The following is a 26,994-nucleotide window of genomic DNA, read 5'->3' as shown; positions in this document are numbered from 1 at the left end:
CCCATCCATTTTCTTCATGTCAGTAACTTCTACTCATGTTTTAGGTCTCTAATTAGGTGTCACTGCCTTCAAGATATCTGCCATAACCGAATCAGGGATTTTTTTTTTCACATGAGCAGTTTGAGGGGATTATTTTGAAACTACAGTTTTGATCAATCATCCACAATGATGAAATGAAGTGATGACCACCTTTATCTTTAGAAATGCTTTGTTTTACAATGTGTTTTTCTGATATAGCTAAACCAGATTTGGAGGGATGAATATTTGTATGTGGCTGTACATTTTTCCTGCTTTTACTTTAAGCTTCCTGTATCCTTACAGTTTTTTTCAAACACCAACTCAAACCAGACTTATATTTTTAGTATGTGTCTTATAAACACTATAAAGTTGAGTTTTTGTTTCTGTTTTTTATCTTGACTGGCATTATATGTCTTTAATTAGAGCATTAAGTTCGTTTTCATCTAATAGAGACACAATATATTCTTAGATTTGCTTTATATTTGTTCTGCCTGTGTATATTCTTTTTAACTGGCAACTCTCTTCAGTTGCCAGTTAGCAGTTTTTCTGTCTCAGTGTTTTAAAGATACTGTTTCACTGGCTTCTTACTTCCACTGTTGCTGTTAGGAAACCATCTTTCTGCCTGTTCACTCCTTCGAAAGTGTCTTAACCTGGGCTCCCCAGAAGTGTGCTTGTAGTTCATTTTTGGAGGTGATGCCAGGAAATAAGAGTGGAGGACCAGGAAAAGTGTGCCAGGAAAGGAGGGAGATACAATTTTTAGGCTATCACTGCCGTGGACCACTAGAGCACAATCTTGCTGAGCTCCTCCAAGAAGCCATGTAGAATAGGTTTGAAAATTGTCCAACAGAAGAACCGAAAATGCCTCAGAGTTGCCTCACAGAGGAGAGAAAGGTTCCCATCCCCCACTGGTCAGAGGTTTCCCCCTGGCTTGTTAACTCCTGGTACTTCCTGTCCTGGTTGTGCATATCTAAGTGCAGAATAGGTTTCCACAGGCAGCCAAGATGCAGGGATAGACAGGCCTTGACAGAGAAGGGAAAATGATGCTTGAGTTGATGGTGCTAGAGTTGATGGGAGATTCTATCAGGTTATAAATGTGTGAAGTGTGTTGCCAGAATTGGCTACATTAAAAAGTAGGGTACTACAGGTTACAAGAGGTGTTGAATAAGTAAGTAATCCATCTTTTCTCCTCTGGCTGCTTTTGAGATTTTTCTCTTTGTCTTTTGTTTTCTGCAGTTTTGCTATGATGTATCTAAATGTGAATTAAAAAAAATTACTTTACTTGGAATTATTTGACTTTATGAATCTGTGGATTGGGGTTTCCACAATCTTCTGAAAATTATTAGCCATGTCTTTTCAAATATTGTCTGTGCCTCATCGTTTTTCTCCCTTTCCTCTGGGATTCCAAAGAAACATGTTCTTATTCTATCTCCTGAAATTCCATTTCAACATATGTTAGACCCATCTGATTCATCTGCCATCACGTTTACCCTCTTATCAATATATTCCCTCTTTTTATCTCTCTGTGCCATGTTTGGCTCAGCTATTTCTTCTGACCAACTTCTAGGTTGCTAAAATAATTTCTTTTTAAAATTTTTGTTTCTTTTGAGACGAGGTCTCACTCTGTCACCCAGGCTGCAGCGCAGTGGCACAATCATGGCTCACTGCAGCCTCAGCCTCCTGGGCTCAAGTGATCCTCCCATGTAGCTAGAGCCACAGACACACACCACCGCACTTGGCTAATTTTTGTGGAGACCAGGTCTTGCCACATTGCCCAGCCTAGTCTCAAACCTCTGGGCTCAAGCGATCCACCCACCTCAGACTCCTGAAGCACTGGGATTACAGGTGGGAGCCACTGCACCTAGAAAATTATTTCTAATATGCTATTAAACCCACTCACTGAGTTCCTCATAGCAGTTATTTTCAGACATTTTATTTGGTTATTTAACAAATTTTGTGTTTCACTTTTATAGTTTTCTATGACCTGGAGATATTTCATGCTTATTTTTTTCCTTTTTTTCTAAAGTTTTATTTTTGACTCTGTGTATAAGCATGTTTCTTTTTTATTTAACATGGTAACCATAGTAGAATGTAAAACCAATGTGGGACAGTTAAATATTCCTCTATTCACCATGTTTAACAAATAAAAGAGCACACAAATATCCAGCTATTTATCTGCACTTGAAATACTGATGGCAATACCATGTTCCTTTTATTTCATATCTAAGCATTTTGAAAGAGTTTTTTAAATATAAGGTTTCTATGTCCTCACCTTGCATTCATTCACTTTTCAAAAACACTTTTTCTTTTAGAACAGTTTTAGTTTTACAGAATTATTACAAAGATAGTACAAGGAGTTCCTGTTTATCCCACACCTAGTTTTCTCTATTATTAATATCTTCCTGTTGTATATTTGTCATAATTACTGAACCAATATTGTTACATTATTATTAATAGAAGTCCATATTTTATTCACATTTCCTTAGCTAATGTTCATTTTGTATTCCAGAATCCCACCAGGAATAGCAAATTATATTTAGTTGTCTTGTCTCTTTACGTTCTTAATTGTGACAGTTTCTAGGCTTTCATGGCTTTTGATGCCCTTGGAAATGTTGAGGATTGCTGGTCAGATATTTTGTAAAATGTCAGTCCATTGGGATTCATCTGAGATTTTTCTCATAATCAGATTGGAGTCAGGTGTTTCAGGCAGGAAGCCCACAGAAGTAAAGTGGCATTCCCATTACATGCAATCAAGGGCGCATACAATCATATGATGTGTCGCTGCTGATGTTTGCGTTCATCACCTGGCTTGTGATCGTGATCCTCTACTGTAAAGTTCCTCTTTCTTCTCCCTGTCCATGTTGTTTGCCTTGGAAGTAAGTCACTCAGTACAGTTATACTTTACCTTCTTAAGGAAAGGAGTATCTACATAAATAATTTTGGAATTCTTATTTTATGGCAGACTTGTCTTATCCCTGATTTATTTATTTACTTATTCAATCATTTATTTATATCACTATGGACTCATGAATATTTATTTTATGTTTTGGGTTACAATTCAATACTACTTTATTTATTGGGAGCTCTTTCAGTCAGCTCCTGCATCCCTTTGACATTCTCTCATGATCGTGGGGTTTTGTTGTTTGGTTGTTTTGTTGTTTTCTTTGTTGTTAACACTCTCTTTCTTACTGGCACTATAAGATGCTCCAAGCTAATCCGGTATAATTCCTGCATCATAGCACGTGCACTATCTTACATTCCCAGTCCTAGAATCAGGCATTTATCCTAGGAGCTCTGGACCATTTCGGTTCTTTTATTAGAGAAAGGTATTAGACATCAAGATCGGGGTACTAGGTGTGCTTTTTGATGTTTGGTTGTTTTCCTCTCTCAGCTGTCAGAGCAAGGAAACATATATGTGTGTACTAATCCAAGCATATATACACACATATCTATAAATTTTTCCATATTTAACTATCTGTATTTATATTAAGCTAAATGTGAGTTTATACAGATGGCTTCAACCCTAATCTATGACCACATTAATCATTCTGGACTCCTTCCTTGCTTAGCTGTAATCTCCTACCTTAAGAATAAGAAACTAGACTCCCACCATCTGCCATCCGTTTGCTTAACATGTATGTTTCCAGCATACATGTTATTAGTCAGCTCAGGTGATCCTAACAACATACCATAGACCGGGTGGCTTAAAAAACAGAAATTTGGCTGGGCATGGTGGCTCATGCCTGTAATCCCAGCACTTTGGGAGGCTGAGGTGGGTGGATCACGAGGTCAGGAGATGGAGACCATCCTGGCTAACACAGTGAAAGCCCATCTCTACTAAAAATACAAAAAATTAGCTGGGCATGGTGGCACACACCTGTAGTCCCAGCTACTCAGGAGGCTGAAGCAGGAGAATCACTTGAACCCGGGAGGCGGAGGTTGCAGTAAACCGAGATCACGCCGCTGCACTCCAGCCTGGGTGACAGAGCGAGACGCCATCTCAAAAAACAAAAACAAAAACAAAACAAAACAAAAAAACCCAGAAATTTATCTCCTGTCAGTTGTAGAGGCTAGAAGTTTAAGATCAGGGTTTCATACTGGCTTGTAGATAATTTATGTAAATGGAATCATACAGTATTTTTGACCTTTTGTAACTTAGTTCACTTAGCATAATGTCTTCAAGGTTCACCCATGTTTTAGCATGTTTCTGAATTTCTTTCCTTTTTAAGGCTGAATAATATTCCATCATATATATATATAAAATATACCACATTCTGTGTGTCCTTTCATCACTGGACACATGGGTTGCTTCCACCGTTTGGCTTTTGTGGACAATGCTGCTGTGAACACGGATGCACAAATATCTGCTCATATCCCTGCTTTAAAAACTTTTGGGTATATACCCAGAAATGGAACTGCTAGATCCCATGGTAATTCTATTTTTATTGTTTTGAGAAACTGCCACACCATTTTCCATAGCACTTCCACCATCTTACATTCCCATTAACAGTACACAAAGGTTCCAATTTCTCTACAGCCTCACTAACACTTGTTTTGTTTTGTCTTTGGAGGAGGGAGTTTTATTTTGTTTTTAATGAGTAACAAGATTTTTGATAATCTTGTTAATAATCTTATTAGATTATATATAGATTATTTTGGGGGTATATGTGATATTTTGGTACCCATATACAATGTGTAATGATCAAATCAGGGTAATTGGGATATCCATCACCTCAAACATTTATCTTTTTTTTTGTGCTGAGAATGTTAAAAATCAACTTTTTTAGCTATTTTCATATATACAATAAACGATTAAGCTTCACCCTACTATGCTATCAAACACTAGAGCTTATTCTATGTAACTGTGTGTTTATATCCATTAACCAGCCTCTCTTCACCACCACCCCCACCAGCCTTCCCAGCATCTGGTGACCGCTTTTCAACTCTCTACCTCCATGAAATCCACTTTTTTAGCTCCCACATATGAGAACATATGATATTTCTCTTTCTATGCCTGGTATATTTCACTCAAAATAATAGCCTCCAGTTCCATGCATATTGCTGCAAATGACAGGTTTTCATTCTTTTTTTTTATAGCTGAATACTATTACATCATATATATAGACTGCATTTTCTTTACCCATTCTTCCATTGCTGAATATTTAGGTTGTTTCCATATTTGGCTATTGTGAATAATGCTACAATAAACATGGGGGTTCAGGTGTCCCTTTGACATCCTGATTTCATTTCCTTTGGATAAATACCTAGTAGTGGGATTGCTGGATTGCATGGTAGTTTCATGTTTAGTTTTTTGAAAAATTTCCATATTGTTTTCCATAGGAGTTGTACCGATTTACATTCCTACCAACAGCATATGAGGGTTACCTATCAGATGAATACTTTGGAAGTATTTTCCCCCATTCTACAGACTGTCTCTTCACTTCGTTGATTGTTTCCTTTGCTGTGTAGAAGCTTTTTAATTTAATAAAGTCCCATTTGTCTATTTTTGTGTTTGTTGCATATGCTTTTGAAGTCTTAGCTGTAAAATGTTTGCCCAGACCAATGTCCTAAAGCATTTCCTCTCTTTTCTTCTAGTAGTTTTATAGTTTCATGTCTTGCCTTTAAGTCTTTAATTCATTTTGAGTTGATATATATATAGTGAGAGATAAATGTTTAATTTCATCCTTCTGCATATGGATATCCAGTTTTTCCCAGCACAATTTATTGAAGAGGGCGTCCTTTCCCAAATGTATGTTCTTGGTGCCTTTGTCAAAAATTAGTTGGCTGTAAATATGTGGATTTATTTCTGGATTCTCTATTCTATCAGTCTATGTTTTTATAACAATACCATGCTGTTTTGGTTACTATAGCTTTGTACTGTACTTGAAGTCAGCTTGTGTATGCCCCTAGCTTTGTTCTTTTTGCTCATTATTGTTTTGGCTACTTGGGATCTTTTGTGGTTCCATATGAATTTTAGGATTTTTTTTCTATTTCTGTAAAGAATGTCCTTGATATTTTGATAGAGATTGCGTTGAATTTGTACATTGCTCTGGGTAGTATGGTCGTTTTAACAATATTAATTGGTCTGATACTGCAATATGGAATGTCTTTCCATTTGTTTACGTCATCTTCAATTTTTTTCCTCAGTGTTTTATACTTTTCTTTGTAGAGGTCTTTTACTTCCTGAAATTTATTCCTAGGTAATTTTTTTTGTAACTATTGTAAATGGAATTGCTTTCTTGATTTGTTTTTCAGCTAGTTTGTTATTGGTGTAAGAAACACTACTGTTTTTTCTTTTCTTTTTTTGTTTTGAGACAGAGTCTCACTCTGTCACCCAGGTTGGAGTGCAGTGGCGCGATCTTGGCTCACTGCAAGCTCCGCCTCCCAGGTTCACACCATTCTCCTGCCTCAGCCTCTCGATTAGCTAGGACTATAGGCACCCGCCACCACGCCCAGCTAATTTTTTTTTATTTTTAGTAGAGATGGGGTTTCACCGTGTTAGCCAGGATGGTCTTAATACCCTGACCTTGTGATCCGCCCACCTCGGCCTCCCAAAGTGCTGGGATTACAGGCGTGAGCCACCGCGCCTGGCCAGAAACACTACTGTTTTTTCTATGTTGATTTTGTATTGTGCAACTACTGAATTCATTTACTAGTTCTACACATTTTTTTGGTGGAATCTAGGTTTTTCTATATATAAGATTGTGTTGGCTGGGTGTGGTGGCTCATACCTGTAATCCCAGCACTTTGGGAGGTCAAGGTGGTGTGCATTGCTTGAGAGGAGCTCAAGACAAGTGTGGGCAACATAGTGAGACCCTATCTCTAAAAAAAATTAAAAAAATACAAAAATTAGCCAGGCATAGTAGCACGTGCCTGTAGTGCCAGCTACGTGGGAGGCTAAAGCAGGAGGATGACTTGAGCCCAGGAGTTTGAGGCTGCAGTGAGCCATGATCTGAATGAGATTCGGTGCCCCTTCCCCCACCAAAAAAAAAAAAAAATTGTGTCATTGTGTCATCTGCAAAGAAGAACAATTTATTTTCCAACCTTGATCCTTTTTTTTCTTTTGTCTATTGCTCGGCTAGGACTTCCAATATTATGTTGAATAGGAGTGGTAAAAGTGGGCATCCTTGTTTTGATCCAGTTCTTAGAGGGAGAAGCTTTCAACTTTTCCCCATTCAGTATGATGTTAGTTGTGGGTCTGTGATATATGGCTTTTATTATGTTGAGGTATGTTCCTTCTATGCCTAATTTGTCGAGTTTTTTTTTTATCATGAAGAGATGTTGAATCTTATCAAATGCTTTTTCTGCATCTATTAAGACAATCATATGGTTTTTGTTCTTCATTCTGTTGATGTGATATATCATATTTATTGATATGCATATGTTGAACCATCCTTGTATCCCTGGGATAAATCTCACCTGATCATGGTGAATTGTCTTTTTGATGTCTTGTTGGATTCATTTTGCTAGTATTTTGTTTTGAATTTTTGCATCTCTGTCATCAGGGATATTGGCCTGTAGTTTGTTGTTGTTGTTGTGTCCTTGTCTAGTTTTGGTGTCAGGGTAACGCTTGCCTTGTAAAATGAGTTAGGGAGAATTTCCTCCCCTTCAAATTTTTGGAATAGTTTGCAGAGAACCGATATTAGTTATTCTTTATAAGTTTGGTAAAATTCAGCAGTAAAGCCATCTGGTCCTGGGCTTTTCTTTTTTGGGAGACATTTTATTGGAGATTCAATCCTGTTACTAATTAATGGTCTATTCAGGTTTTCTGTTTCTTCCTGGTATAATCATGGTAGATTTTACGTGTCCAGGAATTTATTCATTTCCTTTAGGTTTCACAATTTGTTAGCATATAGTGGTTCATAAATAGTCCTTAAGGATCCTTTGAAGGTTTGTGGATCCACATCAGTTGTAATGTGTCCTTTTTGTTTCTGATTTTATCGAGTCTTCTCTCTTTTTTTCTTGGTCACTCTAAGTAGCAGTTTATCGATTTTGTTTATCTTTTTAAAAAATCAACTTTTTGTTTTGTTGATTCTTTATATGTGTTTTAGTCTCTATTTCATTTAGTTCTGCTCTGATCTTTATTCTTTCTTTCTTTCTACTAATTTTGGGTTTGATTTGTTCTTGCTTTTCTGGTTCCTTGAGGTGCATTAGGTTGTGTATTTGACATCCTTTTACTTTTATGACCTAGGTGTTTATTGCTATAAACTTCCCTCTTAGCAGTGCTTTTGCAGCATCCCATAGATTTTGATATGTTGTGTTTCTATCTTCATTTGTGTCAAGGAGTTTTTTAATATATTCTTAATTTCTTTCCTGACCCAATGGTCATTTAGGAGCATGTTGTTTAATTTCCATGCATTCTTTTCTTCCCTAGAATGTCCACTTTCATCCATGTATTTTTATAGTTTCAAATATTCCTCTTGTTTTTGACATCTAATTTTATTCCACTGTGGTCAGAGAAGACACTTGATATGAATTCAATTTTTAAAAAAATGTTTGAGATTTGTTTTGTGTCCTAATATATGGCCACTTCTGGAGAACATTTCACATGTTGGTTAAAAGAATGTGTATTCTGTACTTTTCATGCAAAATGTTTTGTAAATGTCTGTTAGGTCCATTTAGTCTGAAGTGCAGTTTGAATCCAGTGTTTCTTTGTTGATTTTCTATCTAGAGTTCTGTCCAATGCTGAGAGTGGGGTGTTGAACTCCCCAGCTATTATTTTTATGGAGGTCTATTTCTCCCTTTAGATGTAATTATATTTGCTTTATATATCTGGGTGTGTTGAGTGCATATAATATTTCTTTCTTTTTTTTTTCCTTTTTCTTTTTTTTTTTTTTTGAGACAGAATTTTGTTCTTGTTGCCCGGGCTAGAGTGCAATGGCACCATCTTGGCTCACTGCAACTCCCGCCTCCCAGGTTCAAGCAATTCTCCTGCCTCAGCCTCCCGAGTAGCTGGGATTATAGGCACCCACCAGCACACCTGGCTAATTTTGTATTTTTAGTAGAGACAGGGTTTCACCATGTTGGTCAGGCTGGTCTCGAACTCCTGACCTCAGGTGATCCACCCACCTCAGCCTCCCAAAGTGCTGGGATTACAGGCATGAGCCACCGCGCCTGGCTGAATGCATATAACATTTCTAAATAATGCTATATCCTCTTGCTGAACTGATTTATTTATTATTATCTAATGACTTTCTTTGTCTCTTTTTATGGTTTTTGACTTAAAGTCTGTTTTACCTACTATAAGAATAGCTACTCCTGCTCACTTTGACTCCATTTGTGTGGAATAACTTTTTATATGCCTTCACTATGAATCTTCATGTATCTTTACAAGTGAAGTGAGTTTCTTATAGGCAATATATAGTTGGATTGTGTTTTTTTTAATCCATTCAGCCAGTCAATGTCATTTAAATGGAAAATTTAATTCATTTACATTACATTCAAGGTTATTATTTATAGGTGAGGACTATTCCTGTCATTCTGTTAATTTTTTTCTGGTTCTTTTGTATATCCTTTGTTCCTTCATTCTCTCTTATTGTTTATCATTGCAATTTGGTGGTTTTCTGGAGTGGTAACATTTGACTCCTTTCTCTTTCTTCTTTGTGTTATTGATATACCATTGAGTTTTATGCTTTTGTGTGTTTTCATTATGGTAGATACCATCCTTTCACTTCCAGATGTAGGACTTCCTTAAGCATTTCTTGTAGGGCTGATCTATTGTTGATGAATTCCCCCAGGTTTTGCTTACCTGGGGAAGACTTCATTTCTTTATTTTTGAAGGATAGCTTTGCTAGGTATTGTATTCCACACTGGCAGTTAGAACTTTGACTGTATCATCTCATTCTCTTCTGGCCTATTAGGTTTCTGCTGAGAAATCCACTGTTAATATGAGGAAGATTCCCTTACATGTGACTTGATGCTTTTCTCTTGCTGATTTTAGAATTCTCTTTTTGCCTTTACCTTTTGGCAGTTTGAAATTCATGTACCTTGGAGAAAACCTTTTTTGGGTTAAATCTATTTGGAGATCTTTGAGCTTCCTGTACCTGGATATCTATATATCTTGCAAGACTTGGGAAGTTTTCAGCGATTATTTTGTAAAATAGGTTTTGTATGTGTTTGCCTGTCTCTCCACCTTCTGGAGCTCTCAAAATTCAAATATCTGGTTGCTTTATGGTATCCCATATGTCATATAGGCTTTCTTCATGCTTTCTTATTCTTTTTGTTTGTTTGACTGGGTTATTGCAAAAGACCTGTCTTCAAGTTCAGAAATTCTTTCTTCTGCTCGATCAAGTCCATTGTTAAAGCTCTTAATTGTATTTTTAATTTTATGCATTGAATTCTTCAGTTCCAAGATTTCTGTTTGACCTTTTTCTTTAATATCTATCTGTTTGTTAAATCTCTTATTCAGATCTTGAATTGATTTCCTAATTTCTTTGTATTGTTTATTTGTGTTCTCTTGTATCTCACTAAGTTTCTTTTTTTCCTCCTCCCTCTCTGAGTTTCTTTATTGTCATTATATTCAGTTCCTTTTCAGACATTTCTTAGATTTCCTTTTTGTTGGGATCTGTTACAGAGAATTATTGTGTTCCTTTGGAAGAGTCATGTTTCCTTGCTTTTTCATGTTTCTTGTGTCTTGCACAGATACATTGGTATCTGTGCATCTGGTATAAAAGTTGCTTCTTTCAGTTTTATAGATTGGCTTTCATGGTGGAAGACATTTTCCTTTGGATATTTCTTCAATGTTGGTTGGGTAGGTTACTTTGGCTTTAATTCTGGATGGGCACAGTAGGTAGTCCCTGCATGATTTCTTCAGCTATATAATCAGCATCAATGATGTCTCTGAGTTTTGCAGTGGCTTAGGCTGTGGTTGTTATTGAAGGCTATGGTGGGGCTTTGTTGGGGACAGGAGAACCAGGCAGGCTGGTCCATGGACACCAGTGGTAGGGACAGCTGGCTAAACATCAGGTTCATGAACCCCCTGGCAGCCTACATGGGCACTAGTAGTAGCAGGTCTGGGTAGACCAATTCTTGGGCCTCCAGGTGGCTTGCTTGAGTGCTGGCAGTGGGCCAGATGGGTGTCAGGTCCGCAGGCCCCTTGGCAGCATTCATTGCATAAGCAGTGGCAGTAGCAGCAGGAGACCAACCCTTCAGCCCCCTTGCAGCACGTGAGTACCAGCAATTGCAGTGGTGGGCTGAATTGGCCAATCCCCAGGCCTCCAGGTGGCACACACATGTGGGTGCCAGTGCCAGTGGCAGGTTGGGCAGGCCAGTCCCAAGGTCTTCAGTAAATTCACATGGTGGCAGTGATGGGCAGGACAGGTCTATTCTCAGGCCCCTGAAAGGCATACATAAGTGCCAGTGGTGTCAGGCAAGGCAGAACAATCCCCAGGCCCCTGGAGGGTATATGTGAGTGTCAGTAGTAGCAGGTGGAGCAGATCAATCTCCAGGTCCCTGGACAACATGCATATACACTGGCAGCGGCAGTTGGGGTGAGTTGACCCCTAGGCTTCTGAATGATGCATGCGGGCACTGGTGAAGGTGGATGTAGGCAGGTCTGGCCTATCATCATGACTCCAATGGTGCATGTGGGTGCCGCTTGCAATGAGCAGGGTGGATCTATCCCGAGGTCCCCAGACAGCATGCTGGGGCACTGGTAGTGGTGGTGGCAGTGGACAGGTCAGGACCATCCTCAGGCCCTCGGATGGTGTGCATGGGCACTGGCAGTGGTGGGCAGGGCAGGTGGATTCCCAGGCCTCCAGATAAAAAATGCATGCAGGCCGCACTGGTGGAAGCTGCAGGTGGGTTGGGTATAACCTCAGGTCCTCCAATGGTGTGTATGGCCACTGGCAGTAGTGGGTGGAGCAAATTGATCCCTGTGCTCCCAGACTCATTTTTTAATTAGGTTGTTTGGTGTTATTTTTTATTGCTCAGGTTTAAGTTTTCTATATATTCTGGATATTAATGTTTTATGAGATATGTGATTTGAAACTATTTTCTTCTATCCTGTGGATTATCTTTTTATTCTGTTCATAGGGACTTTTGAGGCACAGAAGTTTTTAATTTTAATGAAAGCTATTTTTCTTTTTGTTACCCGGGCTTTTGGTGTCATATCCAAGAAATCATTGCCAAATCCAATGTCATGAATATTTTTCCCTATGTTTTCTTCTAACAGTTTTATCGTTTAGCTCTTAACATTTCAGGAATTAACTATTGATAACGCCCAACAACTTGGATGAATGCTGAGTTAAATAGCCATTTTCAAAGTATTGAATACTGTATGATTCCATTTATAGAACATTTTAGAGGTGACAAATTGTAGTAATAGAAAACAGTTAAGTGGTTTTCAGGGCTTAGGATATGTGGGCAGCTGTGAATCTTAAGTGGTAACATGACAGAGTTTCTTCTATGTGATGTATTCACTCTTGGGTTCTGGTTGTGGTGGTAATTACGTGAATGTACGCATGTGATAAAGTTTTACAGAACTATGCTAAATAAATAAATAAAAGAGTGCCTGGGCCGGGCGCAGTGGCTCACGCCTGTAATCCCAGCACTTTGGGAGGCCGAGGCGGGTGGATCACGAGGTCAGGAGATCGAGACTATCCTGGCTAACATGGTGAAACCCCGTCTCTACTAAAAATACAAAAAATTAGCTGGGCGTCGTGGCAGGCACCTGTAGTCCCAGCTACTCGGGGGCCTGAGGCAGGAGAATGGCATGAACCTGGGAGGTGGAGCTTGCAGTGAGCCGAGATCGCGTCACTGCACTCCAGCCTGGCGGACAGAGCAAGACTCCATCTCAAAAAAAAAAAAAAAAAAAAAAAGAGTGCCTGGAAAAATTGGTGAAATCTGAATAAGGTCTGTACCCGAGTTAATAGTGTATCAGCATCAATTTCCTAGTTTAGACAATGCATTAGGATTATGTAAACTATTCCCATTGGGAAAAAGCTGGGGAAAGGGTACATGGAAACTTCTTTTGAGTCAAACAGTTTTGAAATAAAATAATTTAAAATCCTATTTTAAAATCTCTTCAATGTTTGGCCATTGTACTAAGAATAAAATCTAACTTATTTTCCAAAGCATACAATGCTTAGCATGATGTAGCCCTTGCCTATCTCTTCTCTGACCTTATCCACTTACTAGTCTCCCCCTTCTACTATACACGAGCCATTATTTTCCTGTCAATTCCTCAAGCATAGTAACTCCTCTCCCACCTCAGGGACTTTGTAACTGTTGTTCCTTCTGTCTAGAATTCTCTTATCACAGCTGCCTCATGAAAGATACATACTCTCCTCTGGATGGTGAGATTTTTTTCATTATTTGTTCAACAAATATTTATAAATGCAGGTTTGAGAGGCAAGCCTCAAGGCAGCAGTGTAGTTTTGAACATATTGGTTTGAAGTGCTTCTGAGACAACTGGAAGTCACGATTAATAATCTAATTAGATCCTCAGATCTAGAACTAGATACAAAATTTGGGATCTGGCTTACAATTTGATGAGTTGTACAGGAATTGGATGGTACTTGAAGCCATGAGTGAAATGAGATCACGTAGGAAGAGAATATACTCTGAGAAGAGAAGGGGGCCTAAGGCCAGACCCTGGGAACCATTAATAGAGCAGGAGGGAGGGATAACATAGAAGCCAAGTAACAGTGTTTCAAATGGGAAGATTCATCCAATGTATCAAATGCTGCTAAAAAATCAGGTAAGATCAACTATGTTTATTAAATTTAACAACATGTACAGCCATATGTTGATATAACTAGAAAAATTATTGTTATTTTTAATAACAATACTATTATAATATTTTTAAATACTATTTAGTATATTTTAAAATACTATTAAAAATAATAATAATAATAATGCTATTAGAAATAATAATACCAGGCATGGTGTCTCACCCCTATAATCCCAGCACTTTGGAAGGCTGAGGCAGGAGGATTGCTTGAGCCCAGGAGTTTAAGACCAGTCTGGGCAACATAGCAAAACCCCATCTGTACAAAAAATACCAAAATTAGCTGGGCGTGGTGGCACACACTTGTCACAGCTATTTGGGAGGCTGAGGTTGGGCGATTGCTTGACCCTGAAAGGCAGAGGTTGCAGTGAGCTGTGAATGAGCCACTGAGCTCCAGCCTGGGTGACAGAGTAAGACCTTGTCTCAAATAATAATAATAATAATAATAATAACAATTCAAACATTAGCAGTAATATAATTAAACTTGTTCTGTCATAGATCACTAGTAATAACATAAATTGGTATAATTCTTTTAGAAATTATTTTGGCAATATGTATCAAGAGAGTTTTGTTTGTTTGTTTGTTTGTTTTTAGAGATGGGGTCTCACTCTTTTACCCAGGCTGGAGTGCAGTAGCGTGATTATAGCTCACTGTAGCCTTAAACTCCTGGGTTCACGCGATCCTCCTGCCTCAGCCTCCTGAGTAGCTGGGACTACAGGTGCGCACCACCATGCCAGGCTAAAAGGGTTTTTTTTTTTTCTTTTGGAGACGGAGTCTCTCTGTTGCCCAGGCTGGAGTGCAGTGGCACGATATCAGCTCACTGCAACCTCCACCTCCTGAGTTCAAGTGATTCTCCTGCCTCAGCCTCCCAAGTAGCTGGGACTACAGGCGTATGCTACCAGGCCCAGCTATTTTTTGTATTTTTAGTAGAGACAGAGTTTCACCATGTTGGCGAGGCTAGCCTCAAACTCTTGACTTCAGGTGATCCACCTACGTTGGCCTCCCAAAGTGCTGGGATTACAGGCACTGAGCCACTGTGCCCAGCCTAAAAGAGTTTTTAAAGTGTTTATAACTTTTGACCCAGCAATCATACTTCCAAGAATCTTATCAAAAGAAATAGTCCTGACCATGGAAAAGACTGTGCCTCTGATGATGTTCCTAGCAATAATATTTACCAATAGTGAAAAAAATACAACTACCAAAATGTCCAGTACAGGAGTGTTAAGCAAATGGTGATAATTCACTCAGTGAAAAATTATGCAGACATTGAAAATGATGTTTATAGACTGAACATGAATATAAAACAGTAGCCTGTACTTGGTAAATCCGAAGAAAACACTAATGTGGTTTTTGCCTTTTTGATAATTTCTATGTGTTAGTTTTTTCCATATTTATAAAATTATCTTTAATGACCATGAATTACTTTCTTAATCAAAAAATATATATTTTTAAGCTTGTTTATATGATTATATTAACTTTTTCTTGATATTTTTCCTACAATCTTCTTATATGTATTATTTATTATATTTTACTTCCATCTTACTCTTTGCTACATTAAGAATGCTTCATTTACTCTTTCCTCAGCAGTTATACAAAAGGTAGTTGTATTTAAAATTCTGAATAGTGAATATGATTTTCAGAAACAAAATTAAAATATCTATTATTTATTATTTATTAGGCAAACCTGTATTTCTCTATAAACATCATCAGATGGGCTGGGTGCAGTGGCTCATGCGTGTAATCCCAGCACTTTGGGAGGAGGAGGTGGGTGGATCACCTGAGGTCAGGAGTTCGAGACCAGCCTCACCAATATGGTGAAACCCTGTCTCTACCAAATATAAAAAAAATTAGTGGGGCATGATGGTGCATGCCTATAATCTCAGCTACTTGGGAGGCTGAGGTAGGAGAATCGCTTGAACCCAGGAGGTGGAGGTTGCAGTGAGCCGAGATTGTGCCATTGCACTCCAGCCTGGGCAACACAGCAAAACTCTTGTCTCAAAAAAAAAAAAAAAAATCATCAAATGAGTATTCTTCAGGAAAGGCCTTCCCTGACCATTATTCCTACTTCCCACAATGGGTTCTACTATCAGATAACCCCGTAGCCCCCCTAATTACTCCTTACTGACACTCATGGTAACAATCTTAAAGGTTCCTTTGTGAGTGGATGCCATGTTTTTAGAAAATTAAACAAAAGCGGTATTAGAGGATTAGGATAGAATTCTAGACTAGCCCTCATCATCTGATTTTTTAATTCTACAAATTTCCCATAGTAAAACAGTTGCTTCCATTCTAAAAGTACCTTATTAGGAATAATTCCAACTCAATTCCCCTTCTCCTTATGTATCATGAGAGAAAGGGAGCTTTTCAGATCTATCTGATTTCTAAGAGCATTTTCCTTAAAGCCCCCAGATATCATTTGAAACCTGCCTTGAAAGAGTATGTCATTTTGAAGGCAGGCTCATGCAGGAAGAATTCTAACAGATTAGTTTCAGAAACTCTACTATGTATTTCATTGAGATTAACACTAGGGTTATTTATTTAAGTATCCCCATAGTTTCAGTGCATTCAGGATTCTGATTGTGTGTAGAGTTTTTGACGAGTTGGAAACTATTACAATTTATTTATAATTCATAAAGTTCGCATGGGGAGGAGGCTATAAGGTAGAAAGAACAAAGCTGAATCTTGAGCACATGGTAAATTTACAAATGTAAGCAATGTCTTAACGAAAATAACAAATTCAATATATCATGATGTCACATCAAAATACTTTAGCTATGAAAATAATAAAAAATGAAATTTAATTTGTTTTTACAGAATTCCATAGTACTCAGCACACAGATGGCCACATTGGGACAGAAGCCTGTCATACATACAGTTCTGAAGAGAAAAGTTTATTCTTCAAATGAGAAAATGAGAAGGGGGTATTTAATTTTTTTTAATTTTAAATATAGAAATATGAAAACAAACTAGATTTTAAAATCCTAGTGGAACTTAATGAAATGTGTCTTATATGTTATTTTCAAGTGCCTTCTTTTATAAAACATAAAAAATTTGATAATCAGAACTAATTACTAACTTAGAAAATGCTAGATTCTTGGATTAGAGTTTTACAATTTGTGTCCATACGTAATCCTCAATCCAAGAGCCTCATTCAGGTTGGTGGCAAATCCTGGAAATATCTCAAAATGTGTCCTACTGGTTTATAAAAGTCAACCACGGTGGTGCCCAGTGCCTGTACACACACATACACACACACACACACACACACACACACACCACAAATTCTACCTGAAAGGCAAGATACATTACTGTTAAAGTTAGTAGGTTATCACAAGGTATAGACAGACTTTCTTAGTCTATTAAGCACCTAGACACAGGGCAAGGTGCTTTTAACTAAAGGATAAAGTACCTGCCTTCAATAATCTTTCATTTAGTGCGAGAGACAAACAAGAAACAGGTATTATATAGGAGTGAGGCCAGGATGCAGAGGAACACAAAGAGGGTGCACCAACTCTGGCCTGGAGGAGAGGGAGTCAGGGAGGACTTTTCTAAAAAGGTGACATCTGCATTATTGAAAAGAAGTAAAACCTAGCCAACTGGGGGAGAATTCCAAACATAGGAAATGACAAACAGCAGGTCCTCAAATAATGTTCATTATAACATTGATTAGAAAAAACTTGATTCCCTGTTGGGGCCACTGCTGTGTGGAGTTTGCATGCTCTCCCCGTGTCTGCGTGGGTTTCCTCTAGGTATTCTGGTTTCCTCTCACATCCCAAAGCTGTGCACTTGAAGTTCATTGGTGTGTCTGCATGGTCTCAGTTGGAATGAGTGTGGGTGTGAATGTCAGTGTGCCCTACAATGGGATGGCGTCCTGTCCAAGGCAGGCTCCTGCCTTGAGCCCTGAGCTGCCAGAATGGGCTCTGGCCAACCGCAGCCCTGAACTGGAATAAGCAGGTTAGAAAATGAATGAATGGATGGATGAATACAAACTATTGTAAAATAAAAATTTGTAAAGTAGACAAGAGTATGACATGATAATAAACAATGCTGTAGGAAAGCGCTCAGAGAGCCGCCATATTTGTGATTGTTGAGTTTTGAACTGTGTGATAGTAGGAGGTGTTTCTTAACAATTTGGCAAACATTAATTTCTTGATTTAACCCACCATCACTATGATCACCCTCACTCACGGATTCACCAAGAGTTGGGTCAATAATTACCTTACTTGTAAGCCACCATGACTAGCCCTAAGAGTTCTTTATATTCTAGATACAAGTCCTTTATCAAACATGATTTACAAGGATTTTCTCCCATTCTGTGAATTGTCTTTTCAGGTTCTTCATGATACCCTTAAAGCACAGAAGTTTTACATTTTTATGAATTCCTAATTACCTGTTTTTTTTCCTTTGGTTCTGTGTGCTTTGGGTGCCATATCAAGGAAACCATTGCCAAATCCAAACTGTTTTTTTCCTATGAGTATTATAGTGTTCGCTTTTACATTTAAGCCCTTGGTCTACTTTGAGTTTATATTTGGTCTATATTTGCAGTGAGTTCATTTTGTGGTAGGGGTCCAAATGGATTCTTTTCTTTCTGGAGATCTAGTTGCTCCAGCATAATTTGCTGAAAAGACTGTTGTTTCCCCCACTGAATTGTTTTGGCACTTTTGTTGAAAGTCAGTTAAGAGTGAATGTGACAGTATATTTCTGGATTTTTAAATTCTATTCCATTGCCCTACATATTCATCCTTATGCCAATACCACACTTCTCCCATGGGTCTCTGCAACCCACAATCAGGAGATGCCCTTATGAGCCCATGCCACCAGGGCCTTGGGTCCAATACACAGAGCTGTGTGGAGTCTCAGCAGAGCAGCCACTCAGGCACACGCAGAGACCCAGGAGTTTTACATACTGTGGACCCAGGACCCCTGCCAAGGTGGAAAATTTGTCCGTACATATCCCTAGGAAGGGGGCTGAATCCAGGGAGCCAAGCAGCATTGTTCTGTGGGCCCCAATTCCACAGCAACTAAGGAAAAATTCTAGAAAAATATAAATCATCAAAATTGACCCAAAAAATACATATAGAACTTGAGTAATGTTTTAACTGAAAAGAAACAATTATTATTTAACAACCATTGAGGAGGGGAAGAGAGCACTAGCACAGATAATTCCAATCCTAAACAGTGAGATGAAGTTATTAGCATACTCAAATTCAGGCAAGAGCTATATAAGAAAGGAAAATCACAAGCTAATCTTATTCGTGAATGTAGATGCCAAATCCTGAATAAAATATTATCAAATAAATTTAGCAATAGGCCAGGCATAGTGGCTCACACCTTTAATCCCAGCACTTTGGGAGGCCAAGGCAGGAGGATTGCTTGAGGCCAGGAGTTTCAGACCAGTCTGGGAAACAGAGAGAGACCGCATCTCTATACAAAAATTAAAAATTAGCCAAGTGTAGTGGCATGCAACTGTAGTCCTAGCTACTTGGGAGGCTGAGGCAGGAGGATTGCTCAAGCCCAGGAATTTGAGGCCACAGTGAGCTATGATCATGCCACTGTACTCCAGCCTAGGTAATAGAGTGAGACCTTGTCTCTAAATACATAAATAAATAAATCCAGTAATATATATGATATATGATCAAGTTGATTTATACCAGAAGTGCAAGTTCAGTATCATATTTTTAAATGTTTTAATGTAATTTATTACATTAATAGCTTAAAGGAGTAAAATTAGATGATCATCTCAAGAGGGACAAAATAAAGCTTTATATCAAAATGTTTTTTACTTCCTGCTTTCCTCGGCTTAGTAAAAAATAAAATAAATTTTTTTAACCTCATACTATACATAAAAATAATCTCAGATGAATTAAATATGTACATATGAAAGGCTAAACTGAAAAAAATTAGAAATATAGAATATCTTTATTGTCTCAGGATACTGAAGGATTTCTACAACAATTCAAAAGTTACTCAAACTGTACGAGTAAACATTTGATAAATTCAGCTCATTGATGAATACATGACCTGATGTTCAGCCTCATTAGTAATCAAAGAAAAATATTAATAGCCTAATGAGATCCATTTTACACATACCAGATTGATAAATATATTGAAGTTTTAGAAAGTCATTGGTGAGACTGTCAACATTAGACAGATCAACGAGACAGAAAGTCAACAAGGATACCCAGGAATTGAACTCAGCTCTGCACCAAGCAGACCTAATAGACATCTACAGAACTCTCCACCCCAAATCAACAGAATGTACATTTTTATCAGCACCACACCACACCTATTCCAAAATTGACCACATACTTGGAAGTAAAGGTCTCCTCAGCAAATGTAAAAGAACAGAAATTATAACAAACTGTCTCTCAGACCACAGTGCAATCAAACTAGAACTCAGGATTAAGAATCTCACTCAAAACCGCTCAACTACATGGAAACTGAACAACCTGCTCCTGAATGACTACTGGGTACATAACGAAATGAAGGCAGAAATAAAGATGTTCTTTGAAACCAACGAAAACAAAGACACAACATACCAAATCTCTGGGACGCATTCAAAGCAGTGTGTAGAGGGAAATTTATAGCACTAAATGCCCACAAGAGAAAGCAGGAAAGATCCAAAATTGACACCCTAACATCACAATTAAAAGAACTAGAAAAGCAAGAGCAAACACATTCAAAAGCTAGCAGAAGGCAAGAAATAACTAAGATCAGAGCAGAACTGAAGGAAATAGAGACACAAAAAACCCTTCAAAAAATTAACGAATCCAGGAGCTGGTTTTTTGAAAGGATCAACAAAATTGATAGACCACTAGCAAGACTAATAAACAAAAAAAGAGAGAAGAATCAAATAGACGCAATAAAAAATGATAAAGGGGATATCACCACCGATCCTACAGAAATACAAACTACCATCAGAGAATACTACAAACAATTCTACACAAATGAACTAGAAAATCTAGAAGAAATGGATAAATTCCTCGACACATACACTCTCCCAGGAAGAAGTTGAATCTCTGAATAGACCAATAACAGGAGCTGAAATTGTGGCAATAATCAATAGCTTACCAACCAAAAAGAGTCCAGGACCAGATGGATTCACAGCCGAATTCTACCTGAGGTACAAGGAAGAATTGGTACCATTCCTTCTGAAACTATTCCAATCAGTAGAAAAAGAGGGAATCCTCCCTAACTCATTTTATGAGGCCAGCATCATTCTGATACCAAAGCCAGGCAGAGACACAACCAAAAAAGAGAATTTTAGACCAATATCCTTGATGAACATTGATGCAAAAATCCTCAATAAAATACTGGCAAACTGAATCCAGCAGCACATCAAAAAGCTTATCCACCATGATCAAGTGGGCTTCATCCCTGGGGTGCAAGGCTGGTTCAATATACGCAAATCAATAAATGTAATCCAGCATATAAACAGAACCAAAGACAAAAACCACATGATTATCTCAATAGATGCAGAAAAGGCCTTTGACAAAATTCAACAACCCTTCATGCTAAAAACTCTCAATAAATTAGGTATTGATGGGACGTATCTCAAAATAATAAGAGCTATCTATGACAAACCCACAGCCAATATCATACTGAATGGGCAAAAACTGGAAGCATTCCCTTTGAAAACTGGCACAAGACAGGGATGCCCTCTCTCACCACTCCTATTCAACATAGTGTTGGAAGTTCTGGCCAGGGCAATTAGGCAGGAGAAGGAAATAAAGGGTATTCAATTAGGAAAAGAGGAAGTCAAATTGTCCCTGTTTGCAGACGACATGATTGTATATCTAGAAAACCCCATCTTCTCAGCCCAAAATCTCCTTAAGCTGATAAGCAACTTCAGCAAAGTCTCAGGATACAAAATCAATGTACAAAAATCACAAGCATTCTTATACACCAACAACAGAGAAACAGAGAGCCAAATCATGAGTGAACTCCCATTCACAATTGCTTCAAAGAGAATAAAATACCTAGGAATCCAACTTACAAGGGATGTGAAGGACCTCTTCAAGGAGAACTACAAACCACTGCTCAATGAAATAAAAGAGGATACAAAGAAATGGAAGAACATTCCATGCTCATGGATAGGAAGAATCAATATCGTGAAAACAGCCATACTGCCCAAGGTAATTTATAGATTCAATGCCATCCCCATCAAGCTACCAATGACTTTCTTCACAGAATTGGAAAAAACTACTTTAAAGTTCATATGGAACCAAAAAAGAGCCCGCATCTCCAAGTCAATCCTAAGCCAAAAGAACAAACCTGGAGGCATCACACTACCTGACTTCAAACTATACTACAAGGCTACAGTAACCAAAACAGCATGGTACTGGTACCAAAACAGAGATATGGATCAATGGAACAGAACAGAGCCCTCAGAAATAACACCGCATATCTACAACTATCTGATCTTTGACAAACCTGAGAAAAACAAGCAATGGGGAAAGGATTTCCTATTTAATAAATGGTGCTGGGAAAACTGGCTAGCCATATGTAGAAAGCTGAAACTGGATCCCTTCCTTACACCTTATACAAAAATCAATTCAAGATGGATTAAAGATTTAAACATTAGACCTAAAACCATAAAAACCCTGGAAGAAAACCTAGGCATTACCATTCAGGACATAGGCGTGGGCAAGGACTTCATGTCTAAAACACCAAAAGCAATGGCAACAAAAGACAAAATTGACAAATGGGATGTAATTAAACTAAAGAGCTTCTGCACAGCAAAAGAAACTACCATCAGAGTGAGCAGGCAACCTACAAAATGTGAGAAAATTTTCACAACCTACTCATCTGACAAAGGGCTAATATCCAGAATCTACAATGAACTCAAACAAATTTACAAGAAAAAAACAAACAACCCCATCAAAAAGTGGGCAAAGGAAACAAACAGACACTTCTCAAAAGAAGACATTTATGCAGCCAAAAAACACATGAAAAAATGCTCACCATCACTGGCCATCAGAGAAATGCAAATCAAAACCACAATGAGATACCATCTCACACCAGTTAGAATGGCGATCGTTAAAAAGTCAGGAAACAACAGGTGCTGGAGAGGATGTGGAGAAATAGGAACACTTTTACACTGTTGGTGGGACTGTCAACTAGTTGAACCATTGTGGAAGTCAGTGTGGCTATTCCTCAGGGATCTAGAACTAGAAATACCATTTGACCCAGCCATCCCATTACTGGGTATATACCCAAAGGACTATAAATCATGCTGCTATAAAGACACATGCACACGTATGTTTATTGCGGCATTATTCACAATAGCAAAGACTTGGAACCAACCCAAATGTCCAACAATGATAGACTGGATTAAGAAAACGTGGCACATATACACCATGGAATATTATGCAGCCATAAAAAATGATGAGTTCATGTCCTTTGTAGGGACATGGATGAAATTGGAAATCATCATTCTCAGTAAACTATCGCAAGAACAAAAAACCAAACACTGCATATTCTCACTCATAGGTGGGAATTTAACAATGAGAACACATGGACACAGGAAAGGGAACATCACACTCTGGGGACTGTTGTGGGGTGGGGGGTGGGGAGGGATAGCATTGGAAGATATACCTAATGCTAGATGATGAGTTAGTGGGTGCAGCGCACCAGCATGGCACATGTATACGTATGTAACTAACCTGCACATTGTGCACATGTACCCTACAACTTAAAGTATAATAATAATAAATAAAATAAAACAAAATAAAAAAGGAAAGTCATTGGTGAGGATACACAACAATGGAACACTAATGTGGATTGCTGATGGAAGTGTAAATTGGCACAACAAATTTGAAAGAATTTTACATTATCAGGCAAAGTTAAAGATGCACATACCCCATGGTTACAAGCTCAATACCACTGTATACCCTAGAGAAATCCATGCACAGTTACCTCAGGAGATGTGTAAAATAATATTCGTAGCAGCATTGTTTGCAATTGCAAAAAAAGAAGAAGAAAGAGACTTTAATTTCCACTCATGGAGAAATGTATAATGAAGACACCAAACATATACTTATTAGTTTTGGTTTAACTGTAAGTAACAGAAAACTTGATTAATAATGGCTTAACAACAACAACAAAAATTTTCTGCTACTTAAAAAGAAGCCTAGAAGTAGCCAGTGGTTAAGGCCGTAGGCTTTTTCCAACCTTCTTCTCCACCATCCTCAGAGTGTTGGCCTCATCTGTGGCCTCATGGTCACAAGATGGCTGCTGAAGCTCTAACAGCACAAGTCTGCACTCAATGTGAGAAAGGCAGGTGACAGTGAGTGGGTAGCCAACGTAGCAAAGAGGACCTTTTCCTTAATGGTGCTATCCTTTTGTCAGAAAAGTGTGGTGACACATGCCTGTAATCCCAGCATTGGGAGGCTGAGGTGAGCAGACTGCCTGAGCTCAGGAGTTCAAGACCAGCATGGGCAATATGACAAAACCCTGCCTCTATGCACAAAATACAAAAATTAGCCAGGCATGGTGGCACACACCTGTAGTCTCAGCTACTGGGGAGGCTGAGGTAGGAAGAATGCCCAAGCCCAGGAGTTTGAGGCTGCAGTAAGCTATGATTGGGCCACTACACTTCAACCTGGGTGACAATGAGACCCTGTATCAAAAAGAAAAAAAAAAGGAAAAGAAAATAATTTCTTACATGTTCTTGTATATCTCATTGGCCACAGTGGGTTATATGGCCAATTCTAGCTACAAGAGAGACTAGAAAAAAAAAAATCTGGCTTTTCCAGCCTATACAATGGGAGGCTAGCAAGGATAAGGCAGTGCTTTTCAGTGGTGCTCACTGGTTTCTACCACAACAAAATCACCTGTGATTCAACCAATAGATTGGCTTAGTCTTTTTCTTTTTTTTTTTTTTTTTTAGACAGGGTCTCACTCTGTCACCCAGGCTGGAGTGCAGTGGCATGACCACAGCTTACCACAACCTCAAACTCCTAGGTATCGGGGGAACCTGCCCCCGCTAGTCACATAGGTTCTTTTATATTTTCCCTAAGTGTCAGCCAGCCTGAGAAATAAAGGGAAAGAGTACAAAAGAGAGAAATTTTAAAGCTGGGTATCCGGGGGAGACATCACATGTCAGCAGGTTCCGTGATGCCCCCCAAGCCGCAAAACCAGCAGGTTTTTATTAGTGATTTTCAAAAGGGGAGGGAGTGTATGAATAGGGTGTGGGTCACAAAGATCACATGCTTCACAAGGTAATAAGATGTCACAAGGCAAGTGGAGGCAGAGCCAGATCACAGGACCACAGGACCGGGGCGAAATTAAAAATACTAATGAAGTTTCATGTCCAACTGGGCACGCATTGTCATTGATAACATCTTATCAGGAGATAGGGTTTGAGAGCAGGCAACCAGTCTGATCAAAATTTATTAGGCGGTAATTTCCTCATCCTAATAAGCCTGGGAGCGCTACAGGAGACTGGGGCTTATTTCATCCCTACAGCTGCGACCGTAAGAGAGCCTCCCCTGAAGCGGCCATTTCAGAGGCCTCCCCTCAGGGACGCATTCTCTTTCTCAGGGATGTTCCTTGCTGAGAAAAAGAATTCAGCGATATTTCTCCCATTTGCTTTTGAAAGAAGAGAAATATGGCTCTGTTCCGCCCGGCTCAGCGGCAGTCAGAGTTTAAGGTTATCTCTCTTGTTCCCTGAACATTGCTGTTATCCTGTTCTTTTTTCAAGGTGCCCAGATTTCATATTGTTCAAACACACATGCTCTACAACAATTTGTACAGTTAACGCAATCATCACAGGGTCCTGAGTCGACATACATCCTCCTCAGCTTACGAAGATGACGGGATTAAGAGATTAAAATAAAGACAGGCATAGGAAATCACAAGCGTATTGACTGGGAAAGTGATGTGTCCATTAAATCTTCAGAATTTATGTTCAGAGATTGCAGTAAAGACAGGTGTAAAAAATTATAAAAGTATTAATTTGGGGAACTAATAAATGTCCATGAAATCTTCACAATTTATGTTCTTCTGCTGTGGCTTCAGCTGGTCCCTCCATTCAGGGTCCCTGACTTCCCGCAACACCTAGGCTCTAGCAATCCTCCCATCTCAGCCTCCGAAGTGGCATGTGTCACCATGCCTGGCCAATTTTTCCACTTTCTGTAAAGACAGGGTCTCGCCCTGTTGCCCAAGCTGGTCTTTATTTTTTTTCTTCAACTTTTAAGTTCAGGGGTACAGCAAGTATGTTACATAGGTAACATGTGCCATGGTGGTTTGCTGCACAGATCATCCCATCAGCCAGGCGTTACACCCAGCATCCATTAGCTATTCTTCCTGATGCTCTCCCTCTCCCCATTCCCCCCAACCAGCAGGTTCCCTGCATATGTTGTTCCCACTCACCCCACCATGTGTCCATGTGTTCTCATCATTCAGCTCCCACTTATAAGTGAGAACATGCAGTGTTTGGTTTTCTGTTCCTGCATTAGTTTGCTGAGCGTAATGGCTTCCAGCTCCATCCATACCCCTGGTGTAAACATGCTAAAAATGTATACACTATACAACAGTAAAAATATACAAAGCAACACTAATCAGTATGAATGAATCTCACAAGCATAATATGGAATGATAAAAGCAAATCATAGAGGAAAGGTAAAGTGTAATTCCATTTATATAAAGTACAAAACTAGAAAAATTAAATAGTACATTGTTTAGTACTGGGTAAACTAGTTTTTTTAAATTTTTAAATTTTTAATTTTTGTGGGTACATAGTAGGTATATATATTTTGGGGGTTTATGAGATTTTGATATAGGCATACAATGTATAATAATCATATCAGGGTAAGTGGGGTATCCATCACCTTAAGCATTTATTCTTTGTGTTACAGTCTAATTATACTGTTTTAGTTATTTTTAAACATCCAATTAAATTATTATCGACTATAGTCACCCAGTTGTGACATCAAATACCACATCTTATTCTATTTTTTTGAACCCATTAACCATACCTACTCTCCCCCACAACAATCCCCCCCCGCCCACACACACACACACTACTCTTTCCAGCCCCTGGCAACCATCATTCTACTATGTCCAAGAGTTCAATTGTTTTAATTTTTAGCTCCCACAAATAAGTGAGAATATGGTGAAGTTTGTCTTTTTGTGCCTGGCTTATTTCACTTAGCATAGTCGCCTCCAGTTCTACCCATATTGTTGCACGTGACAGGATCTCATTCATTTTTTGGCTAAATAGTACTCCATTGTGTATATGTGCCAGA

The 26,994-nt window shown here is 38.6% G+C and overlaps 1 protein-coding gene across 7 annotated transcripts in view; it reads left to right on the top strand.

The window, feature by feature from the left end:
- Positions 1–26,994, top strand: part of CATSPERE (catsper channel auxiliary subunit epsilon) — a 177,148-nt gene that overhangs the window by 39,192 nt on the left and 110,962 nt on the right. For all 7 annotated transcript variants that reach the window (XM_063707110.1, XM_063707105.1, XM_063707103.1 and 4 more), the window contains one exon: positions 16,559–16,665. In XM_063707110.1, coding sequence (XP_063563180.1) covers positions 16,559–16,665 — 107 coding nt within the window. The remainder of the gene's footprint in view (positions 1–16,558; positions 16,666–26,994) is intronic.

This window comes from Gorilla gorilla, chromosome 1 (assembly GCF_029281585.2).
Source record: "Gorilla gorilla gorilla isolate KB3781 chromosome 1, NHGRI_mGorGor1-v2.1_pri, whole genome shotgun sequence".
Taxonomy (NCBI): Eukaryota; Metazoa; Chordata; class Mammalia; order Primates; family Hominidae; genus Gorilla; species Gorilla gorilla.
Note: the sequence above shows the minus strand (reverse complement) of the source record. Positions and strands in the feature narration are given on the sequence as shown.